General features: G+C 42.7%; 1 protein-coding gene across 1 annotated transcript; it reads left to right on the top strand.

Annotated features, from left to right (window-relative positions):
• The first annotated feature begins 14,285 nt into the window (after window positions 1-14,285).
• On the top strand, window positions 14,286-16,739 carry LOC132666589 (olfactory receptor 2B6-like). The gene has a single exon (XM_060614596.3). It carries the CDS (start codon window positions 15,049-15,051, stop codon window positions 16,168-16,170), a length of 1,122 nt encoding a protein of 373 aa, XP_060470579.1. The 5' UTR covers window positions 14,286-15,048; the 3' UTR covers window positions 16,171-16,739.
• The last annotated feature ends 2,740 nt before the right edge of the window (window positions 16,740-19,479 follow it).

Raw genomic sequence — 19,479 nt, 5'->3', positions numbered from 1 at the left:
CATGCCATGGTTCCATGGACATGATTGCTATTAAAAATAAATCCTAAACATTTGACCAAAATAATAATGATAACAGTGTAGAAACTATGCTACTCTCTGGAGGTGATGGAAATACCTGCTTTGTGCTCGCCCTGGGTCTTAGTACTTATTGAAAGGGTTGAAATAAGAGTTCTAATCATCAAAAGTAAAAACATCAATCTGGGAGAAATTGGCATTTCATGTTAAACATTATTAGGAATATACAGAATATGAGAATATTCCAGCCAAGACCCGCCTTCCCCGGCCGGTGCCCTAGACGGCCCAGCCCAGACCTGCCTTCTTTGGCCTGTGCCCTGGATGGCCCAGCTCTACTGTGCAGGGTGGTGTTGGCTGAGCAGCCTGGGCTCTGCACGATGTGACTCAGTGTGCAGGCCAGCACGTACAGCCGCCTGACCCTGGAGGCGCTTTCGTGCCCGAGTGCCCCAGGCCAGTCAGGGTCCTCACCTGCACTACTGTGGTGACAGTGGCCCCTAATTTACAAGTTGTTGTGACAAGGAAATGTGACATTAGCCCAAGGCCACTTGCATATTAATAGAACCACCAGTAAGAATTCTACCTGTAACCACACACATGCTTCCAAACCTCTGGGCACTTAGACCTTCGTCACCCATTTAACATTCAACCTCAGGCTTTCAATCACGTCTAAGGCCACTCTTCCTGCTAATTCCCCCAGCCCTGGATAACCTCTGCACGGTGCGGGGAAGCCCCACACATGCACGGGGTCCCAGCAGCACCCCTCACCCTCCTCACCTGCCGTCGCCCTAATTCACATGCTCTCCCTGCTCTAACGCAAGTGGTGAAGGCCTGGCCTGGGCTGCAGTCAGATGGGCAGTGTGGTCTGAAGGTCAGAGGTCATGACCTCTGCTGTGCCATGGTCCTTCAGCTTTACAGCAGAGCCCACCCACCCACCCACCCCAGGAGCTTGGCAGTCACCCTCCAGCCCAGGATCACAGCCACACTTCTAAAGTCTCCAAGCTGTTTCTTTCAGATCTTATTTTTTCTCCATAAGTCTGATTATTCTGTAAGAATTATTTTCCATACATGACCCCACTACTCTCACTGAAATGGTGCCTAATGATTAACAAATAAAGTTCCAGGTTCTCCACCATTTTGACCTAATTTATCTCTCCTACAACATGCCCTATTTATCCTATGATCAGCTTGTTCAGTTAATATTTAAACACTCAGAAGTTTCTGAATATCTTTTCCTTTTATTGAGGTTATGAACCACACACCACATCTAGTTCTCAAAATCTCACCAAACCTCATCCTTGGATGAAAAAACTTGGAGACTTTAGAAGTGTGGCCTTGATCCTGGGCTGATTGCCCATGACCTCATCCTCTGAACTGCCCAGTCATCTTTCATGTGCTAATCAGTGGATTTGTGAGAAGAAAGAATCTTCCAAGGAACTCAAGGTCTCAGTTATAGCTAGGGGAGAGACTCTGGGAAGTTGCAGAAAGTTCCTAGGGGATGAAAGGACCCATTACAAAAGGACTCCTGTGATTCTTATTGCAATTGTGAACGGGATCAGTTTATTTGTCTTTCTGTTGCTTCATTATTGGTGTATAAAAATGCAACTGATAAGAGACTGTTAAAAACTGAGAACAAACTGAGGGTTGATGGGGGGTGGGAGGGAGGGGAGGGTGGGTGATGGGTATTGAGGAGGGCACCTTTTGGGATGAGCACTGGGTGTTGTATGGAAACCAATTTGACAATAAATTTCACATATTAAAAAAAAAGATAATATCCAGTAATGGCAAAGATTAATAAAAATGGAATAATCTAAAAAAAAATAAATAAATAAATAAAAATAAAAATGCAACTGATTTCTGTACATTGATTTTGTATCCTGCAACTTTGCTGAATTCATGTATCAGTTCTAGCAGGCTTTTGGTGGAGTCTATCGGGTTTTCCAAGTATAATATCACGTCATCTGCAAAAAGTGAAAGCTTGACTTCATCTTTGCCAATTTGGATGCCTTTGATTTCCTTTTGTTGTCTGATTGCTGATGCTAGAACTTCCAACACTATGTTAAACAACAGTGGTGAGAGTGGATATCCCTGTCGTGTTCCTGATCTCAGGGGGAAAGCTCTCAGTTTTTCCCCATTGAGGATGATAATAGCTGTGGGCTTTTGATAAAAAGCTTTTATGATGTTTAAGTATGTTCCTTCTATCCCGACGTTCTTGAGGGTTTTTATTAAGAAAGATGCTGGATTTTGTCAAAAGCTTTTTCTGCATTGATTGAAAGGATCATCTGGTTCTTTTCTTTTATTAATGTGATGTATCATGTTGATTGATTTGCAAATATTGAACCAGCCCTGCAGCCCTGGAATGAATCCCACTTGATCATGGTGAATAATTCTTTTTACATGCTGTTGAATTCGATTTGCTAGTATCTTGTTGAGAATTTTTGCATCCATATTCACCTAGGAATAAACCTAACCAAAGATGTAAAAGATATGTATGCAGAAAACTATAGAAAGCTTATGAAGGAAACTGAAGATACAAAGAAATGGAAAAGCATTCTGTGCTTATGGATTAGAAGAATAAATATTGTTAAAATGTCAATAGTATCCAAAGCAATCTACACATTCAATGCAATCCCAATCAAAATTGCACCAGCATTCTTCTTGAAGCTAGAACAAGCAATCCTAAAATTTGTATGGAACCACAAAAGACACCAAATAGCCAAAGTAATTTTGAAGAAGACCAAAGCGGGAGGCATCACAATCCAGACTTTAGCCTCTACTATAAAGCTGTAATCATCAAGACAGCATGGTATTGGCACAAAAACAGACACATAGACCAATGGAATAGAATAGACACTTCAGAATTGGACCCACAAAAGTATGGCCAACTAATCTTTGACAAAGCAGGAAAGAATATCCAATGGGAAAAAAAGACAGTCTCTTTAACAAATGGTGCTGGGAGAAACGGACAGCAACATGCAGAAGAATGAAACTAGACCACCTTCTTACACCATTCACAAAAATAAACTCAAAATGGATAAAGGACCTGAATGTGAGACAGGAAACCATCAAAACCCTAGAGGAGAAAGCAGGAAAAAAATCTCTCTGACCTCAGCCACAGCAATTTCTTACTTGACACATCTCCAAAGGCAAGGAAATTAAAAGCAAAAATGAACTATTGGGACCTTATGAAGATAAAAAGCTTCTGCACTGCAAAGGAAATAAACAATAAAACTAAAAGGCACCTGATGGAATGGGGGAAGATATTTGCAAATGCCATATCAGACAAAGGGCTAGTATTCAAAATCTATAAAGAACTCACCAAACTCCACTCCTGAAAAACAAAGAACCCAGTGAAGAAATGGGCAGAAAACATGAATAGACACTTCTCTAAAGAAGACATCCAGATGGCCAACAGACACATGAAAAGATGCTCAACGTCGCTCCTTACCAGGGAAATACAAATCAAAACCACACTCAGATATCACCTCGTGCCAGTCAGAGTGGCTAAAATGAACAAATCAGGAGACTATAGATGCTGGAGAGGATGTGGAGAAATGGGAACCCTCCTGCACTGTTGGCGGGAATGCAAATTGGTGCAGCCACTCTGGAAAACAGTGTGGATGTTCCTCAAAAAATTAACAATAGATCTACCCTATGACCCAGTAATAGCACTGCTAGGAATTTACCCAAGGGATACAGGAGTGCTGATGCATAGGGGCACTTGTACCCCAATGTTTATAGCAGCACCTTCAACAATAGCCAAATTATGGAAAGAGCCTAAATGTCCTTCAACTGATGAATGGATAAAGAAGCTGTGGTTTATATATACAATGGAATACTACTTGGTAATGAGAAAGAATGAAATCTGTTCATTTGTAGCAACATGGATGGACGTGGAGAGTATTATGCTAAGTGAGATAAGTCAGACAGAGAAAGACAGATACCATATGTTTTCACTCTTATGTGGATCCTGAGAAACTTAACAGAAGACCATGGGGGAGGGGAAGGAAGAAAAAAGTTAGGGAGGGAGGGAGCCAAACCATAAGAGACTCTTAAAAACTGAGAATAAACTGAGGGTTGATGGGGGACAGGAGGGAGGGAAAAGTAGGTGATGGGCATTGAGAAGGGTACCTGTTGGGATGAGAACTGGGTGTTGTATGGAAACCAATTTGACAATAAATTTCATGTTTAAAAAAAAAAGAAGAAGAAGGACTCCTGTGCTTTGTGAAGGAGGTTGGACTCTCCTGTGAACTGGCAGCACATCTTGTATTTTGTAAGATCACAGACTCTGGAGTCAGATCAGCGTAGGTTCCAGAACCTGGGCAAGATATTTCTCCTCTAGAAGATAAGGTTTCCTCATCTTTACTGAGTGGAACAATAGTGCCAGTGAGTGATACGTGAAATGACGTGTGTAACGTGCTTGGTGGGGAGCCTGGCACCCAGCAGAGCTCAATCCACACTTACCTGCTGATGTGGTGAAGGTGAGACCAGTGTGTGGGCGCAATGAAAACAGGTCTTAGTGCCTCACCCTTCCTGCCTGCCATGTGCTGGCTCTCTCCCCCCTGGACTCCATCTTTACAATGTCCCATGATCTTTGTGGTCATTTTTAAGTGGTAAAAATGCCCACGTTTAAGTAATAAAATATTCTCATGTCTGTGATTGAAGTGTCTGCCGTCAGGCCTGGTCCAGCTCGAGAACTTGCAGGGGAATTGAGAGCTATGAGGGTCTCTGTCTCCACCTTGTGTGTGCTACTCTTGCCTTAGGCACGGGCTGTGAACTTGCCAGTGGAAAACTGCAGAGGGAAAAGGACACGGGCGACAGCAAAGTTTACTCCATAGCTAAAGGCTGTTTCATTCAGCTTCTCACATTTATGTATTTGGGGGCACTTACTGTAAATCCATTCATCATGTTCACTGAACAGTCAATATCTACCGCTTTCTCCCACTCCGTTAATTCCAGGCCAGAATGCTTGGCTTCCCCTGAAAGTCCTTCTGGAGCCTTCCTCTCCCTCTGCCAGCCTGTCAGGGGTGTGGACACCAGTCAGGCTGTGACCCTGAGAGACACAGATGGCAGAGCCCCTCACTGAACTTAAGAGACATATGAATGGGGCACGAGGGGCTCAGTCGCTTAGGCGTCCAACTTCAGCTCAGGTTGTGATCTCGCGGTCCGTGAGTTCGAGCCCCGCGTTGGGGCTGACAGCTCAGATCCTGGACCCTGCCTCGGGTTCTGTGTCTCCAACTCTCTCTACCCCTTCCCCACTCACGCTCTGTCTCTCTCTCTCTCTCTCAAAAATAAACATTAAAGAAATTTTTAAAAAGGAAGAATGAGTATGTATAGATGGGAATTGACAGTGAAAGGGGATGGGCAGAGGTATGAGCGTGCCCATGTGTTTGTGCTCAGCAGTATGTATATGCGTTACTGGGGGTGCATTTATTAGAATTAGAAAGTATACATGTAAACTAGTGTGTTCCTTCGGGCCCTTTTATATTGTTGTTATAGTATCACTTCCTTTCACTCTTTTGAAAGACCATTCTGCACCTGTGCTGCTGTTGGATGCCCAGACCCAGATCTGCAAGTATATTGTCACATGCTATGTTACATGAACATAAGGGTTAATCATTGAGAATGACTTAATATATTTTACTTTCATGATTATTTTCCACAAGTAACAAAACAATTTCAAGATGTGCAGTTATTATGAGGGAAGAATTGTGAAGCCTGAGGACATGTGCCCATTTGTCTTAAACATGACACACAGTGATGGTCTTTGGAAATATGCTTTGTCTCAGTGAGTGTATTTTGAACATTTTCATTTACAACTGGACTTTCAGAAAGCCCATTACAAATCTCGGCCTCTTTAATCTTCTGGAAGGTAAAACATCTATGCCGAGGCCACTAACTTACACGCCACCAGGGAACCTCCTCTCCCTGACCCTTATCCCCATGTTGAGATTCAGCTACCCGGTCATCAACATGCAGGCCCAGAAGCTGACTCCTTCCTCAACACCATGCACCAGAACAGGCCAGGAGGTTGGGTTGTTTTTTTTTTTAATTTGAACATGTTAAGATATTTTTATTATTTATTTACTTAACTTGAGTATATTTGACACACAATGCTACACTGGTTTCAGGTGTACAAGTGATTGGACAAGCTAATACATTATCCTGTGCTGCCCCAATGCATCACGGTTACAGCATCACTGTATGTTCTAAATGCAAATACCATACGATTTCACTCATGCATGGAATTTAAGAAACCCAACGAATAAACATAGGGGGAAAAGAGAGAGGCAAACCAGGAAACAGACTCTTACCCACGGAGAACACAGTGATGGGAGGTGGGAGGATGGGGGAACAGGTGATGGGGATGAAGAGGGCACTGGTCCTGAGGAGCACCAGGTGCTGCATGTGTGAAATCACTGTGTGCTACACCTGAAACTAGTGCTAACGCATGTTAACTGAAATTTAAAAAAATCTTGGAAGAAGAAAATAAATAAATGCATCACGTGAATTTATATTAATAAGCTAGTGGACTAAAAGAGTTAACTAGTCCGTGAAAGAAATACTTTTGAAATTATGTGTGCATAATGATTACACATTTAGAACACAGATATAAATGATTAAACATTTAGAACATAGATATAAATGTTTATTACTTCCAAGAGCCAAATGTTTGCCATTTTCTAGGAAAAAGAACCACTAAAATCTCCAGAAGCTGACTGTCGTTTACATAACAAATACCCTTGGGGAAAGGGGTTCTGCCGGCAGCTCAGTGGGTTGAGTGTCAGACTCTGGGTTTCAGCTCAGGTCACGATCTCATGGTTCTGGGATCGGCCAGGCAGGGCCCGGGCCGCCCCCCAACCCCCCCCCCCCCCCCCCCCCACCGCGTGGGGCTCAGAGCTTTCAGCTCGGGATTGAGTCTCTGTCTCCTCGCTCTCTGCCCCGCCCCCACACTCGCGCTGTCTCTCAAAATAAATAAGCTCCAAAAAAAAAAAATCCTTGAGGAGAAAAATCACTTCAAAATTATGGTCGAGGAGCTGAAACGGTATTTACGTACATGAAACATCAATGTCGCCGAATCCTCATTTATATGGTTTCTCAAAAGCCACAGACTGAGCGCATCGCATCCTTCTAACAGTTCTTTCTCTCTTATTTACCTGTTTGTGTGATACATTTCACCTCGGCTCCTGACACTCACGTCTCAGGAAAACTGCTTCGCGACGAGCCTCCGGAGCCCTTCTGGTCCACCCGCTCTGGCTTCTGCGGGACCCCGCGGTCCCCCACCACTGAGACTTCTCTGCAGACGGCCCTCCCTCCTGCCCGCAGCGCCACCTGTGCCGGCGCGTTTCTCCGCGTGCCCAACGACCCGTCCCAGCTGCTCCTGCTTTCCACCCTCCCCACCGATACGCCAACAATTCCGGACCACCACCATCTCTAACAACAATCTCCTCTTTATCACAGGAAAAGCTTCCATTCACCTTGTGGTGCCCCGTAGACAGATTGGATCAGAGAATCTGGATTTTAACTGCAAGGCTTCCTTTCTGAGCCTGTGGGATTTTTATTGAAGTGTTTGTTTTTGTTTTTTGTTTTTTGGGTTTTTTTTTTGTCTGAGTTCACTCGTGCGCAGGAAAAGAATGAGCTTATTAAGTCGGGTCAGGGTGAAAAGGGGTGTACGTTTGTGTGGCCAGCTGCGGGAGGCCCCACTGCCCAGGCTCCTTGGTTGCAGATCCTGATTGACTTAGGTAAACGACCGTTTGGGGCATCATGTCCTTCTCAAGCTGCACTTTTAACTCCACTCCTGTTTTCACCGAAAGAGAGCAAACCCGTGACAGTCTAGACCCCCCTCCTTCAGTAAACGCAGAGCCCGGGCCCGCTCTCTCGGGGACAGCGAGGGACAGTGACTTGTTTCTGATGGCCGTGGCTATAGGCATCTTGCGGTCAGAGGAACCATAAGCCCCTTCCGACCACAATATTGGTTATTGATAGGCTGAGACCAGCACAAAACAATAGGAAAAGGACCTGGAAAGGAGTGATCGATAAATATCAGTTAACAGCTCTTCAGTCTTGTACTCTCCTCCTATTTGGATCCAATATGTGCTTATTATTTTCAATTGTTCTAACACGAATTCTTACCTAGTCAGTAATTACATGCCCACTTATGCTTACATCTGAATGGAAAATCAATCACCCGAAAATATGGGTAAATTAATCCTTTTTTGGGTCTTTATAATATGGAAAAAAAACATGACTTATTTTTTCTCTGCATACTTATAGAAAGTGTGACACACATCATTTTTTTTTAATGCTTATTTATTTTGAGGGAGAGTGTGAGTGGGGGAGGAGCAGAGAGGAGAGAATCCCAAGCAGGCTCCACACTCAGCAAGGAGCCTGACCCAGGGCTCGAACATACGACCCTGGGATCATGACCTGAGCCAAAATCAAGAGTCGGATGTTCAACCGACTGAGCGAGTGGGTGCCCCTATTTGTTTTTTTCTTTTTGACACAAGGCTTTCATGGTGGTAACTGAGCTGAAGCTGTCATTGCCAAAAGGCATCTAGTCTATTCATTGTGTTTGGAATTACTCTCCACAGGAAACTGTGCTACTATTAACCTGGCCAACAATGAATTTAAAGTAGTTGACCTATGAAATAAAAATATCCTCCCCAATGTTTCCTGAATAAATACAAGCTGAAATGTAGCCATTGGCAAATGGCTATCACTGTTTGCAAGCAACATAAAATATTCTTATAAAATACATTTCTTCATTTGTGAAATAGTTAAAAGGTCATAATAGATACAAAATAAGACAAGAAGGCAAGTACACTGAATGCCTGTGTGTTTGAGAGATTCATAACAAAGCATAGACCTCCTGACCAGTGCCTAACATTTGGAAGAAAGACATAAAACTGCAAATACAAGGAATAAAAGAATCACTTTTCAGGCAAAAATGACCTGGACACACTGAGGACCAGACCAGACAGCATCATCTCTGAATGATGGAAGTCAGGTCACTGGCTCCCAGTGATATACATCAGGAATAAAAATGATACTACATACTACGTTTTTATAACTGTACAAATCTTTGTTGAATAAAAAGTTGAGATGCATTTTTTGAGCTTAGCACACATTTTTCTATTGTTTTATCCTCATAGGCAGCAACATAAACATTTTTAAAAGAGAGTTCTGATTAGGCACAGTAAATTGAACAAAAATGTTGATTCCCATTCCTTTCTAAACATCATAAAAATTACATTACATAAAAGCTGATGTGAATCTATAAGGACAAGCAGGCTGGAGAGGGACCGACAGCCAAGAACAGATGGATAAACTTTTGGAAGATGTGAGACGAGAAGGATGGGATGAAGCCAAGGAAGGGGGGTAAAGCTGCTCTCAGAGGACTGGCGAGGCAGCTGGTAGGAGCCAGAACTGGAGCCTCAGGGCTGCCTGGGGAGCAGGCAGGTGTCAGCAGGATGCTCAAGACAGAAGGGTTTAGAAATGTGCCCTAATGTTTATAGCAGCACTTTCAACAATAGCCAAATTATGGAAAGAGCCTGAATGTCTATCAACTGATGAATGGATAAAGATGTGGTTTATATATACAATGGAATACTACTTGGCAATGAGAAAGAATGAAGTCCTGCCATTTTCAGCAATGTGGATGGAACTGGAAAGTATTATGCTGAGTGAGTGAAATAAGTCAGTGAGAGAAGGACAGATATCATATGTTTTCACTCACATGTGGAAGTTGAGAAACTTAACAGAAGACCGTGGGGGAGGGGAAAGGGAAAAATAATTTCAAACAGAGAGGGAGGCAAACCATAAGAGACTCTTAAATACAGAGAACACACTGAGGGTTAATGCGAGGGTGGGGGAGAAGGGAAAGTGGGTGATGGGCATTGAGGAGGGCACCTACTGGGATGAGCACTGGGTGTTGTATGGAAGCCACTTGGCAATAAATTATATTAAATAAAGAAATAAAGAAATGTGCCCAGCAGGTGGTTTGTGACAAGATAGAGAAGACAGAGGCTGACAGGTGTCCTGTGTGGACAATCACATTGTTTCACTCGCACTGTGCCTTCTGCTGCCCCAAAGGTGTGATAGAAGGAGAAATAAAGGCTAATGTAAAGGAGATAGGAGCAAAAATCTATGCTGAATGTTCATTTTGGTGGCTCGCCCTGAGGAGTATAGATTGGCAATGCTCAATAGCTTGGAAGAAGAAAATTTAGATCAAATTTGGGAGCATTTGTCTTGCTCCCTGTCTAGGTGGCTATGATCTTGGGCACGTTCTTTGATTTTTCTGAGTTTGGGGACTGCCATCAGCTAAATAGGAATAGTTAAAATGTGCTTCCCTAATTTATACAGTGGCTATGATTACCAAATGAATTAACAAATATCTTATGTTTATTAAATACCTTGTATGATAAACATGAGTTAGAATGAAGAGCCATTATGAGAGAGAAACACGTAAAAATCATTTTAGAAAGATGAATTTTGTGACTGAATGAAGTTCTTATTTTTCTCAGAATAGTGACCATATGTAAGGAGTAATTTTACCTAATTCATAATCGATATTATAAAAATCATCTGAACGACCACTAAGACCAGGTCTTATTGGAATGGATTTAATTTCCTCTGAGGTGACTTTGTGAACTTGCCCAAAGTTTGTACTTGGTTGGAAACTTTATCTTGGTTGCTTCTGAGGTTGTCTCACTCGCTGGTCCCTCTGGCTCTTCTGTCCCGGGCGTGTTGGTGGCAGACGTTAATTATGCTGAGTCTCAGAGGCTTACATGGAATCACAGCATGCAGACTCAGGGGAAAGCGCTGCGGGGGGCTGCGGGGCCTGGGGATGGCCATAACTGGGAGCCGGTGCCTTGACCCTTCAGTAGGTGAGGGGAGCGGGGTTGACGCTGCACAGAGCCCAAAGGAAACCCAGACAGCAGACCAGGGTCTGGGAGTCACGTCTGAGCCTGAGGTCAGTCTTCCCCAACAGCCCCTCTCTGTCCCAAGCAAACAACCTGATAGATTTTACAGCCCAGCACCAGGTCAACAACGCAACGGTTTGGGGAGGGAAGGAGAGTCAAAATCAGAGGGAACCTTGCTTTGCTGCTCCATACAGTTGGGGAAGGAAGCATTCAGGAATAGAACTGTAGAGTAAAAAAATAAATAATTAAAAAATATTGATTTCACGGCCACTGACATTTTTGTTTGCGAAAACAATGTTATTAAGAAAAGTGTATTGGGGTGCCTGGGTGGCTCAGTTGCTTGAGCCTCCGACTTCGGCTCAGGTCATGATCTCGCAGTTCATGAGTTCGAGCCCCGTGTCGGGCTCTGTGCTGACAGCTCAGAGCCTGGAGCCTGTTTCAGATTCTGTGTCTCCCTCTCTCTCTCTCTCTCTCTCTCTCTCTGCCCTCTCCCACTCCTGTTCTCTCTCTCTCTCTCTCTCTCTCTCAAAAATGAATAAACATTTAAAAAAAAGAAGAAAGAAAAGTGTACTGATGTAGGATTCAAATCATATATTATTCAAATCTTTGCTTCTAAATTTACCAGATTTATGTGCTTGGGCAAGTCCTGTAGCCTCTTGGTGCCTGAGTTTTCTCTGTTCTATCATTTAAAAAAGTATTCTTACTTTAGGGGATTATTATGAGAACAAATGAAACATACATGTGAGGAGGGCTTATTATATGCACAAAATCGATTATATATACATACACAAAACTTATATACATTTATATATTATGGAAAGTTAGATACGAACATTCTGGTATTTGCAGATCCTTGTTATACATTATTCTGTTATAAGGAAAGCTATGGAGAAATGCAATTGTTTCCTATTAGTGTTGTTTACCTTTGGGACCTTGTATTTTCATTTAAATATGGTAAGATGTGCCTTTTCCCCACTCCTCTAGACTGAAATTGTGATTTACATTACAAAGTTTGTAGATAATAAGGTACTGACTTCGTGTGGGAACCAACTGAGATCAGAAAGGCCCACGATTCAAACAAATCCAAGACTGTTTAGAACAAGGGAATCCAGTACATGGCATCCAGGCATGGCATCAGGCCGTAGGGACGATTCGTAGACATCACATTAAGAAGAAATATCTGAAGTGAATCACAGGAGAAATGAACACCAAAATATGGCAATAAAACACTTACAGTGTTTGCATTATGAGTAATGAGGGCATATTTCACTCTGCCCTGGCTTCTTGGTCAGGGAGTAGAGAAGCAGCTGGTGTATCTAGTTCTGCAGTGATGAAATATCAGCGAGACCCACTGAGGCCATGAGTGAAAGGAAATCATAATGTCAAGATGCTGGAGTGATCTAACCCACCACAACCCCAGAGGGAAGCATTTCAGAGCTTCAGGCTTTAACTGAATTCCAATTAATTAAAAGGTGGGAAATACCCATCGTCTAAACTTGCGTGTAGAAGTCACACCCTTACTCTTAGAGAGTACGTATTAAGTCCAGTCGGAAAAGGGGCCAGGTACTAAAACAGGGATATAAGTATATACACACACATATATATAGGTATATGCACATAAAATAAAATGTATTGTGTGTCACAGGAGAATTACAAATACACTGTTCTGGAGGGTCAGTAAAGAGGGTGGGGCATACTTAGGAACCTTTTTAACCTGAGATGATGCTCACAGGACAGAAAGCAGTGGGTGTTCCCACAAAGTGGGAAGGAGAAGTGGGCTGGATTATGGGTACGTCCGGATGGCTGGAGCCCTCGAGTCTAAGGCTGTGTTGTGATATAGTGTGTGGAGATTCACTGAAGAATTCTGAGCTGTGCATGGTCCGGTCTGAACTAAGGAAAGACTTCTCCAAACGTGCTGGGTCTCTATGAAGATGAGAACTTGTAAGTGGGGAGACCAGCTGGACAGCTAGAGACTATGGAACATGGAACTATATTCTGTGTCTGCTGTGATATGTTTGAGTAGATACAGATTTCATGGATCGATGTGACAGACAGTGTGAAGGAAGAACTGGTCCCACTTGACAGCCTGGGACACAGGCAATTGCAATTCACAGATAAGGGTTCTGCTCTGGGCACTGAAAGAATTGTGGTTCTGTCCATAAAAAACAGACGCTGTGAGTGCGAGAAGGAGTCAGGTCTGGATTTAGTGATTCTGAGGTCTGGGCTTGAAGCAGACACGTTTCCCTGCTTTCTGTTGCCTTCTGTTATTCCCCTCTGTCTGATTTCATAACCCAGTGACAGCAGCATAGGACCCAGCCACGCAGGCACACGGATCCCACCAGTGGGGGGCAAGAGGAGAAGGAGGAACAGAGGGGTTCCAGAGTTGTCCTCCTGACCCATCACCCACTGATTGCAAATATCACATACTCTGTGTACAGAAGTTAAGAAAATTCCAGTACGTTAGGGAATTCATGAGTAGGGAAAGAAATAATAACTATTAATAGCTACTGAATTATCAACATATGAAAAGAATTGAGTTACATGTGCCATTTACACTGTATCACTCTGTCCTATGAGAAAATTATGGTCCTTCTAAAGCTGAGAAATTGAACCACAAAAAAAGATGATGTGACATCTCCAAAGTCACACTCCTGCAAAATGGAATGGTCAGGTTTGAAGCAAGAAGGAAAATGCCTTTTATAAAATAACTAGAGAGAAATACAACACGAATTTGCCATAAATGGGAGCAAAACTGAAAGGAATTTAGGATTTTAGGGAATGGAAAAAGTACTCATTGGATTTTTTTTTTAATTTTTTTTTTAACGTTTTTATTTTTGAGACAGAGAGAGACAAAGCATGAATGGGGGAGGGTCAGAGAGAGGGAAACACAGAATCCGAAACAGGCTCCAGGCTCTGAGCCGTCAGCACAGAGCCCAACGCGGGGCTTGAACTCACGGAGCGCGAGATCATGACCTGAGCCGAAGTCGGCCGCTCAACCGACTGAGCCACCCAGGCGCCCCTCATTGGATTTTTTTTTTTAATTCCGCTATAGTTAACATGCAGTGTAATATAGTTTCAAGTCTACAACAGAGTGACTCAACATTTGCATACAACATCCAGTGCTCCTCACAAGTGCCCTCCTTAATGCCCATCATCCATCTAGCCCATCCCCCACCCGCCTCCCTCCATCAACCCTCACTTTGTTCTTTGTAAGTTAAGAGTCTGTTTCCTAGTTTGTCTTTTTTTTTTCCTTTTGCTCATTTGTTTTGTGTCTTAAATTCCATATATGAGTGAAATCATATGGTATTTGTCTTTCTCTGAGTGACTTATTTTGCTTACATTCTACTCTCTAGCTCCATGCACATCATCCAATTGTTGCATAATAAAGAGCTGTGTGATCTGGATGGGAAGGTGCAGGTGCACCAGGAGGCAGGAATGTGTGACAGTGAGTGAGAGAGGAGAATAAGGTTGGGGGGGGGGGGTAAATTTAAATGGCTATCCTGAAGGCCTAGAAATTCATATTTAGCCGTGAAACTCAGGGAGCCAAACATCTGAACCTCTTTCTGGATGCCTCCCTCAGAGGTAAAACTTGCCTCACATTTATCCAGATATTTTTCAAGTAACATTTTTTTCAGCAAGCGAGGTTTTGAGGATTGTTTTGTGTGTATATCATCCTGTTTGAACTTTTTGTTTCTTCCCTCTATTTAAAAATTTTCTGAATAGGATGAGCATTAGGTTGGGAAGGGGTGAGCCGCGTCCTAAAAGTGCAAACTCCCATAACGCAAAATCTGTGCAGGGCAGTTCCCAGGAAGACTGTGACCGGGTCAGTCTAAGGAAGGTCATCACCTGCTGACCCTCAAGCTGACCTCTGTTTGACTTGTATTTGGGAAGCTCCACCTCCTCCCCACTCTGCTTTAATCTGTACTCCATTGTTGTCGTTAAATATTCATAACGTGTACAGGTGATGGAAGTTCTATGAAACTTTTTGGAAGATACAAAATCCCGAAAGGGGTGAGTAGCTAACCAGACAGCACCCACAAGGGAAGCCACACTTCCTATTTTGCTGGTGCTCTCCTTATTCCTCTCTCAAGGATCTTTCAGTGGTACATTGGCAATGTTGACTCAACGTGTCACCATAATCAAGGTGCAGGTGCAGATCACAGCAGAAATGGGAAGCCCAGCTCACCACCTCTTGTCCCTACTTCTCAGCAGCTCCCTCTTACCACTGACACCCGTGCCTGGCAGTGGGCACTTAGAGGTTCCAGCTAGCACTTCACCTGTCCGTGACAACATGTGGATCAACAATCAGAGCTCTCGAGATGACTTCATCTTACTGGGATTCTCTGACCGCCCCTGGCTGGAGACGCCACTCTTTATAATCTTTCTGGTGGCCTACATCTTTGCCCTATTTGGGAATGTGTCCATTATCCTTGTTTCCCGCCTAGACCCCCAGCTTGACAGTCCCATGTACTTTTTTGTCTCTAATCTGTCTCTACTGGACCTCTGCTATACTACCAGCACCGTGCCACAGATGTTAGTCAACCTTAGGGGACCAGAAAAGACCATTAGCTATGGTGGCTGTGTGGCCCAACTCTACATTTTCTTGGCCTTGGGTTCTACTGAATGCATACTTCTAGCCATCATGGCCTTGGATCGCTATACTGCTGTTTGCAAGCCCCTGCGCTACCCAGTCATCATGAGTCACAGACGCTGCATCCACATGGCCACTGGGACCTGGATCAGTGGCTTTGCCAACTCCCTTGTCCAGTCCACCCTCACCGTGGTGGTCCCACGGTGTGGACACAGGGTGGTGGACCATTTCTTCTGTGAAGTTCCTGCTCTTTTGAAACTAGCGTGTGCTGATACTCATGTGAATGAGGCTGAGCTCAACGTGCTGGGGGCGCTGCTGCTTCTGGTGCCCCTCACCCTCATCCTGGGCACCTATGTGCTCATTGCTCGGGCAGTAATGAGGATCCGCTCTGCTGAAAGTCGCTGGAAGGCCTTCAATACCTGTGCTTCACACCTGCTGGTCGTGTCCCTCTTCTACTTCACAGCCATCAGTATGTATGTCCAGCCTCCCTCTAGCTACTCTCATGACAGGGGGAAGATCATGGCTCTCTTCTATGGGATTGTCACCCCCACACTCAATCCATTTATCTACACACTGAGGAACAAGGACGTGAAAGCTGCCCTGGGAAGGGCACTGACCAAGGAGTTCTGGGACAAAACAGGATGATCTCTGGAAAGGAGACCCACAAAGCAAGGAGGGATGTGTCAGCCTTTCAGGGAAGATTCTGGGCATGAAGTTAGGAGACAATGCTGCATCATGTGTCATGAAGTTCACAGATGGAGCAGGACCAGAAAGGAGCAATAAGTCTGGGTGACCTCAGAGCTGTTTTCCACTTATGAGAACACCTGTCTTACAATACGAATCCCATAAGGTCATGTCACCTTCCTCCCCAACCTTGGCTACTAGTTAACCCTAACTGCTGGCTAACTTAGTTTCAGAGGGGAAATTGGTGCAATAACTAGGCAAAAATATATTTAGAAAATATAGAAAATATATTTGGCCTGCATTATTTCTAAATGAATCCCCCCAAAATTAGAAATAATCATGTATTTAAAAAAACAACAACCATGCCACTGCCATCTTGAGTCGACTTTAATCAACTCATATTGACACCATGCAGTCATCCTCTGGCATTTGGTGACCAACTGTGTCACCCATGAGGGCCTTGGACCCAAAAGCAAGTGAACACAAGAGGCATTGAGGTCAAAAGCATCTAAAATAGAAATATGCAAAGGGAAAAATCCATGAAAAAATTTAGAGTCAGTGAATTTAAGTACACATTATTTTGGTCTGAAACCCAAGTCAGTCTTTGTTATGATAAACAACAATGAGGTCATGGTCAATGAAACAGAAGTTACTCAGGGCCAAGAGACAAAACAAAGCACAGTGAACAGTGGGAAATATTCTAAGTCAAGAAACTGTACTAGTGACTAGAGAGTTTGACAAAGTAGCTTCTTTCACCATGTGAACGTGTCCTGCTTCAGTGTGGGAGTTAGGGGAATACGATGTTGAATGCAAAGCCTTAGTTCATCTATCAGACTTATTTTTTTAAAAATGTTGTATAACTCCTGACTATAAATTGTTTCACACATACATTTTAGTCAAAATAGAGTGAATTCAGCAAAAACTCAATGCTATTGCCTAAAGTGAAAATCAAATCTCACATTTCATGAATGGGTATATATACCCCCTCAACGGAGTCATGTGTGCCTTTAGGGGACAAAATTCATCATCTTTGACTACAGTTCCTTTGCCACTAAAAAGGGGTGCTAACATTTGCCTTAATTCAAAGGTGTGTGAAATTATGTTCTTCACAGGACATTGACTTTAATATTTAATATTGTAACTCTGTTTCCTATAAACTAAATCTAGATAATTTTTTTAAAGTTTATTATTTTTGAGAGAGAAAGACAGACAGAGCATGAGCAGGGGAGGGGCAGAGAGACAGGGAGACACAGAATCCGAAGCAGGCTCCAGGCTCTGAGCTGTCAGCACAGAGCCTGACACAGGGTTCGAACTCATGGACCGCAAGATCATGACCTGAGCCAAAGTTAGACGCTTAACTGACTGAGCCACCCAGGTGCCCCAAGCAAATCTAGATAATAAAAATTTAATTCTAAATTCATAGAGCTCTAATGCATTTTCAGTTTGAAGATTTATAAAATCATGGACTAAGCACTTATTCTGACTTATCAATACAATTTCTATGTCATTGTCTCCCTTTTAATACACATTATTGAGCTTTCTGTATAAAATTATCCTTTCCAAAGTCTACCCATCCATAAATACATTTAATAATTTTTACTTATTTCATTTCAGTTCTTTGTAGTTATTTTACACTAATGGATCAGAGTCCCTTAATAATATACACTCCAAGGTCTTAATCAACATGAATAATTTTCTGAGAATCCTTCAGTGTATTTTACAAGGTTCTTTAATTTGGGGAAATAAATACACTGACTGACTGAATTCTAGAATCTGGATTAAACTGGTATATGGCTGGGAACATTAAGGATGTATCAGGTTCAATATCCTGTCAGAGATTCTGAAAATTTGGAATTGCAAATGTTAATGATAACACAAAACATGCATAAAATCTCTCCCTGGAGATAAAATACTCTAGTAAATGGAGATTACCACATGCCATGGAGTACTTCCTAGGACCCTCCTCCCTCTCCCCCTCCCACATATCAGCATCAATCCTGCCATGGGGTATTTCCTTGGACCCTCCTCCTTCCCCTCCCCACATATCACCATCAATCCTGCCATGGGTATTTCCTAGGACCCTCCCCCTCCCCACATATCAGCATCAATCCTGGACATTTCTAGCATAGCATATTAAGCTTCATTAAAAAAACAATTCACAACCCTAAGGGCTGTGTCCTGCAGTGGCTTCTGTTTGAACACTTTATTGTGTTCACTGCCTGTCAGGAGACCTCCTTCCCAAACCCCCCTGTAATATTCATATTTTAATGCCTTACATATCTGCAGATTTCTTTACAATGCTTTTGCATGATAAACATTTAGTAAATACACTAACGTAATTAGGTCAAGATATGGCTCTTTTTTCCCTCCCCGATGCCCACTGCACTAACCCCCTTCCTGAAGGGACAGTGTGAGGCTCTGCTCCTGTTAATGATGTACCATGAACACATCACTGTCCGTGGCCCAGCTGTAAGTCAGATGAAGGTGGAACAGGGAGGAAAAAGCTTTTGCAAAATAAAGGCTCCTGGTTATACAAGGGAAAGACAGTCTGTTACCTCAATGTTTCTCCTTGGTTTCTTTAAACCACTAAAAAACTTTTTGGTTGCAGCGTTTCTCGAATTCATGATTCATTTTAACATGGAACCTCAAATCAATACTATCTAAAATATAAAATGTATCCTAGTATGTATTAAGAAAAAATGTTTATGGGATTAATTTATTAATTCTAGTAAAGCGGTATATCTCTCAGAGGGTATTTGAAGTCACTAGGCAAAAATGCTACATCTTCTTGGGTTTGTTAGTTTTGTTTAAAGGTCTAGATAGACTTAAAAATAACTGAACATTAAAACAACTATTTTGTATTGAAATGATCAGGGATATATTATTGTGTGAAAGTTGCATACATTTTTAAACAAAAACATGGGTTTTCAAAAATATTTAGTGCTGATGTGAGAGGCTGTCCCCAAACCCTAGGGATATATTTTGATTTATCTTCAGTATTATAGATATAGTAGAGCAAAACCCTAAGATTTAAGCAAAAAAAGAACTCAATAGCTACTTGCCATTTGCAACTAAGTGGATGGAAATAGAGAGTATTATGCTAAGGGAAATTAGTCAGAGAAAGACAAATATCATATGACTTCACTCATATGAGGACTTTAAAATACAAAACAGATGAACATAAGGGAAGGGAAGCAAAAATAATATAAAAACAGGGAGGGGGCAAAACATAAAGGACTCTTAAATATAGAGAACAAACAGAGGGTGACT

This window comes from Panthera onca, chromosome B2 (assembly GCF_046562875.1).
Source record: "Panthera onca isolate mPanOnc1 chromosome B2, mPanOnc1 haplotype 2, whole genome shotgun sequence".
NCBI lineage: Eukaryota > Metazoa > Chordata > Mammalia > Carnivora > Felidae > Panthera > Panthera onca.
The sequence above is the reverse complement of the archived record's forward strand: the minus strand, read 5'-3'. Positions and strand labels throughout refer to the sequence as shown.

Excerpts from the sequence above, each read along its gene's own strand:
- LOC132666589 (XM_060614596.3), top strand. The coding sequence starts at position 15,049 with ATGTTGACTCAACGTGTCACCATAATCAAGGTGCAGGTGCAGATCACA.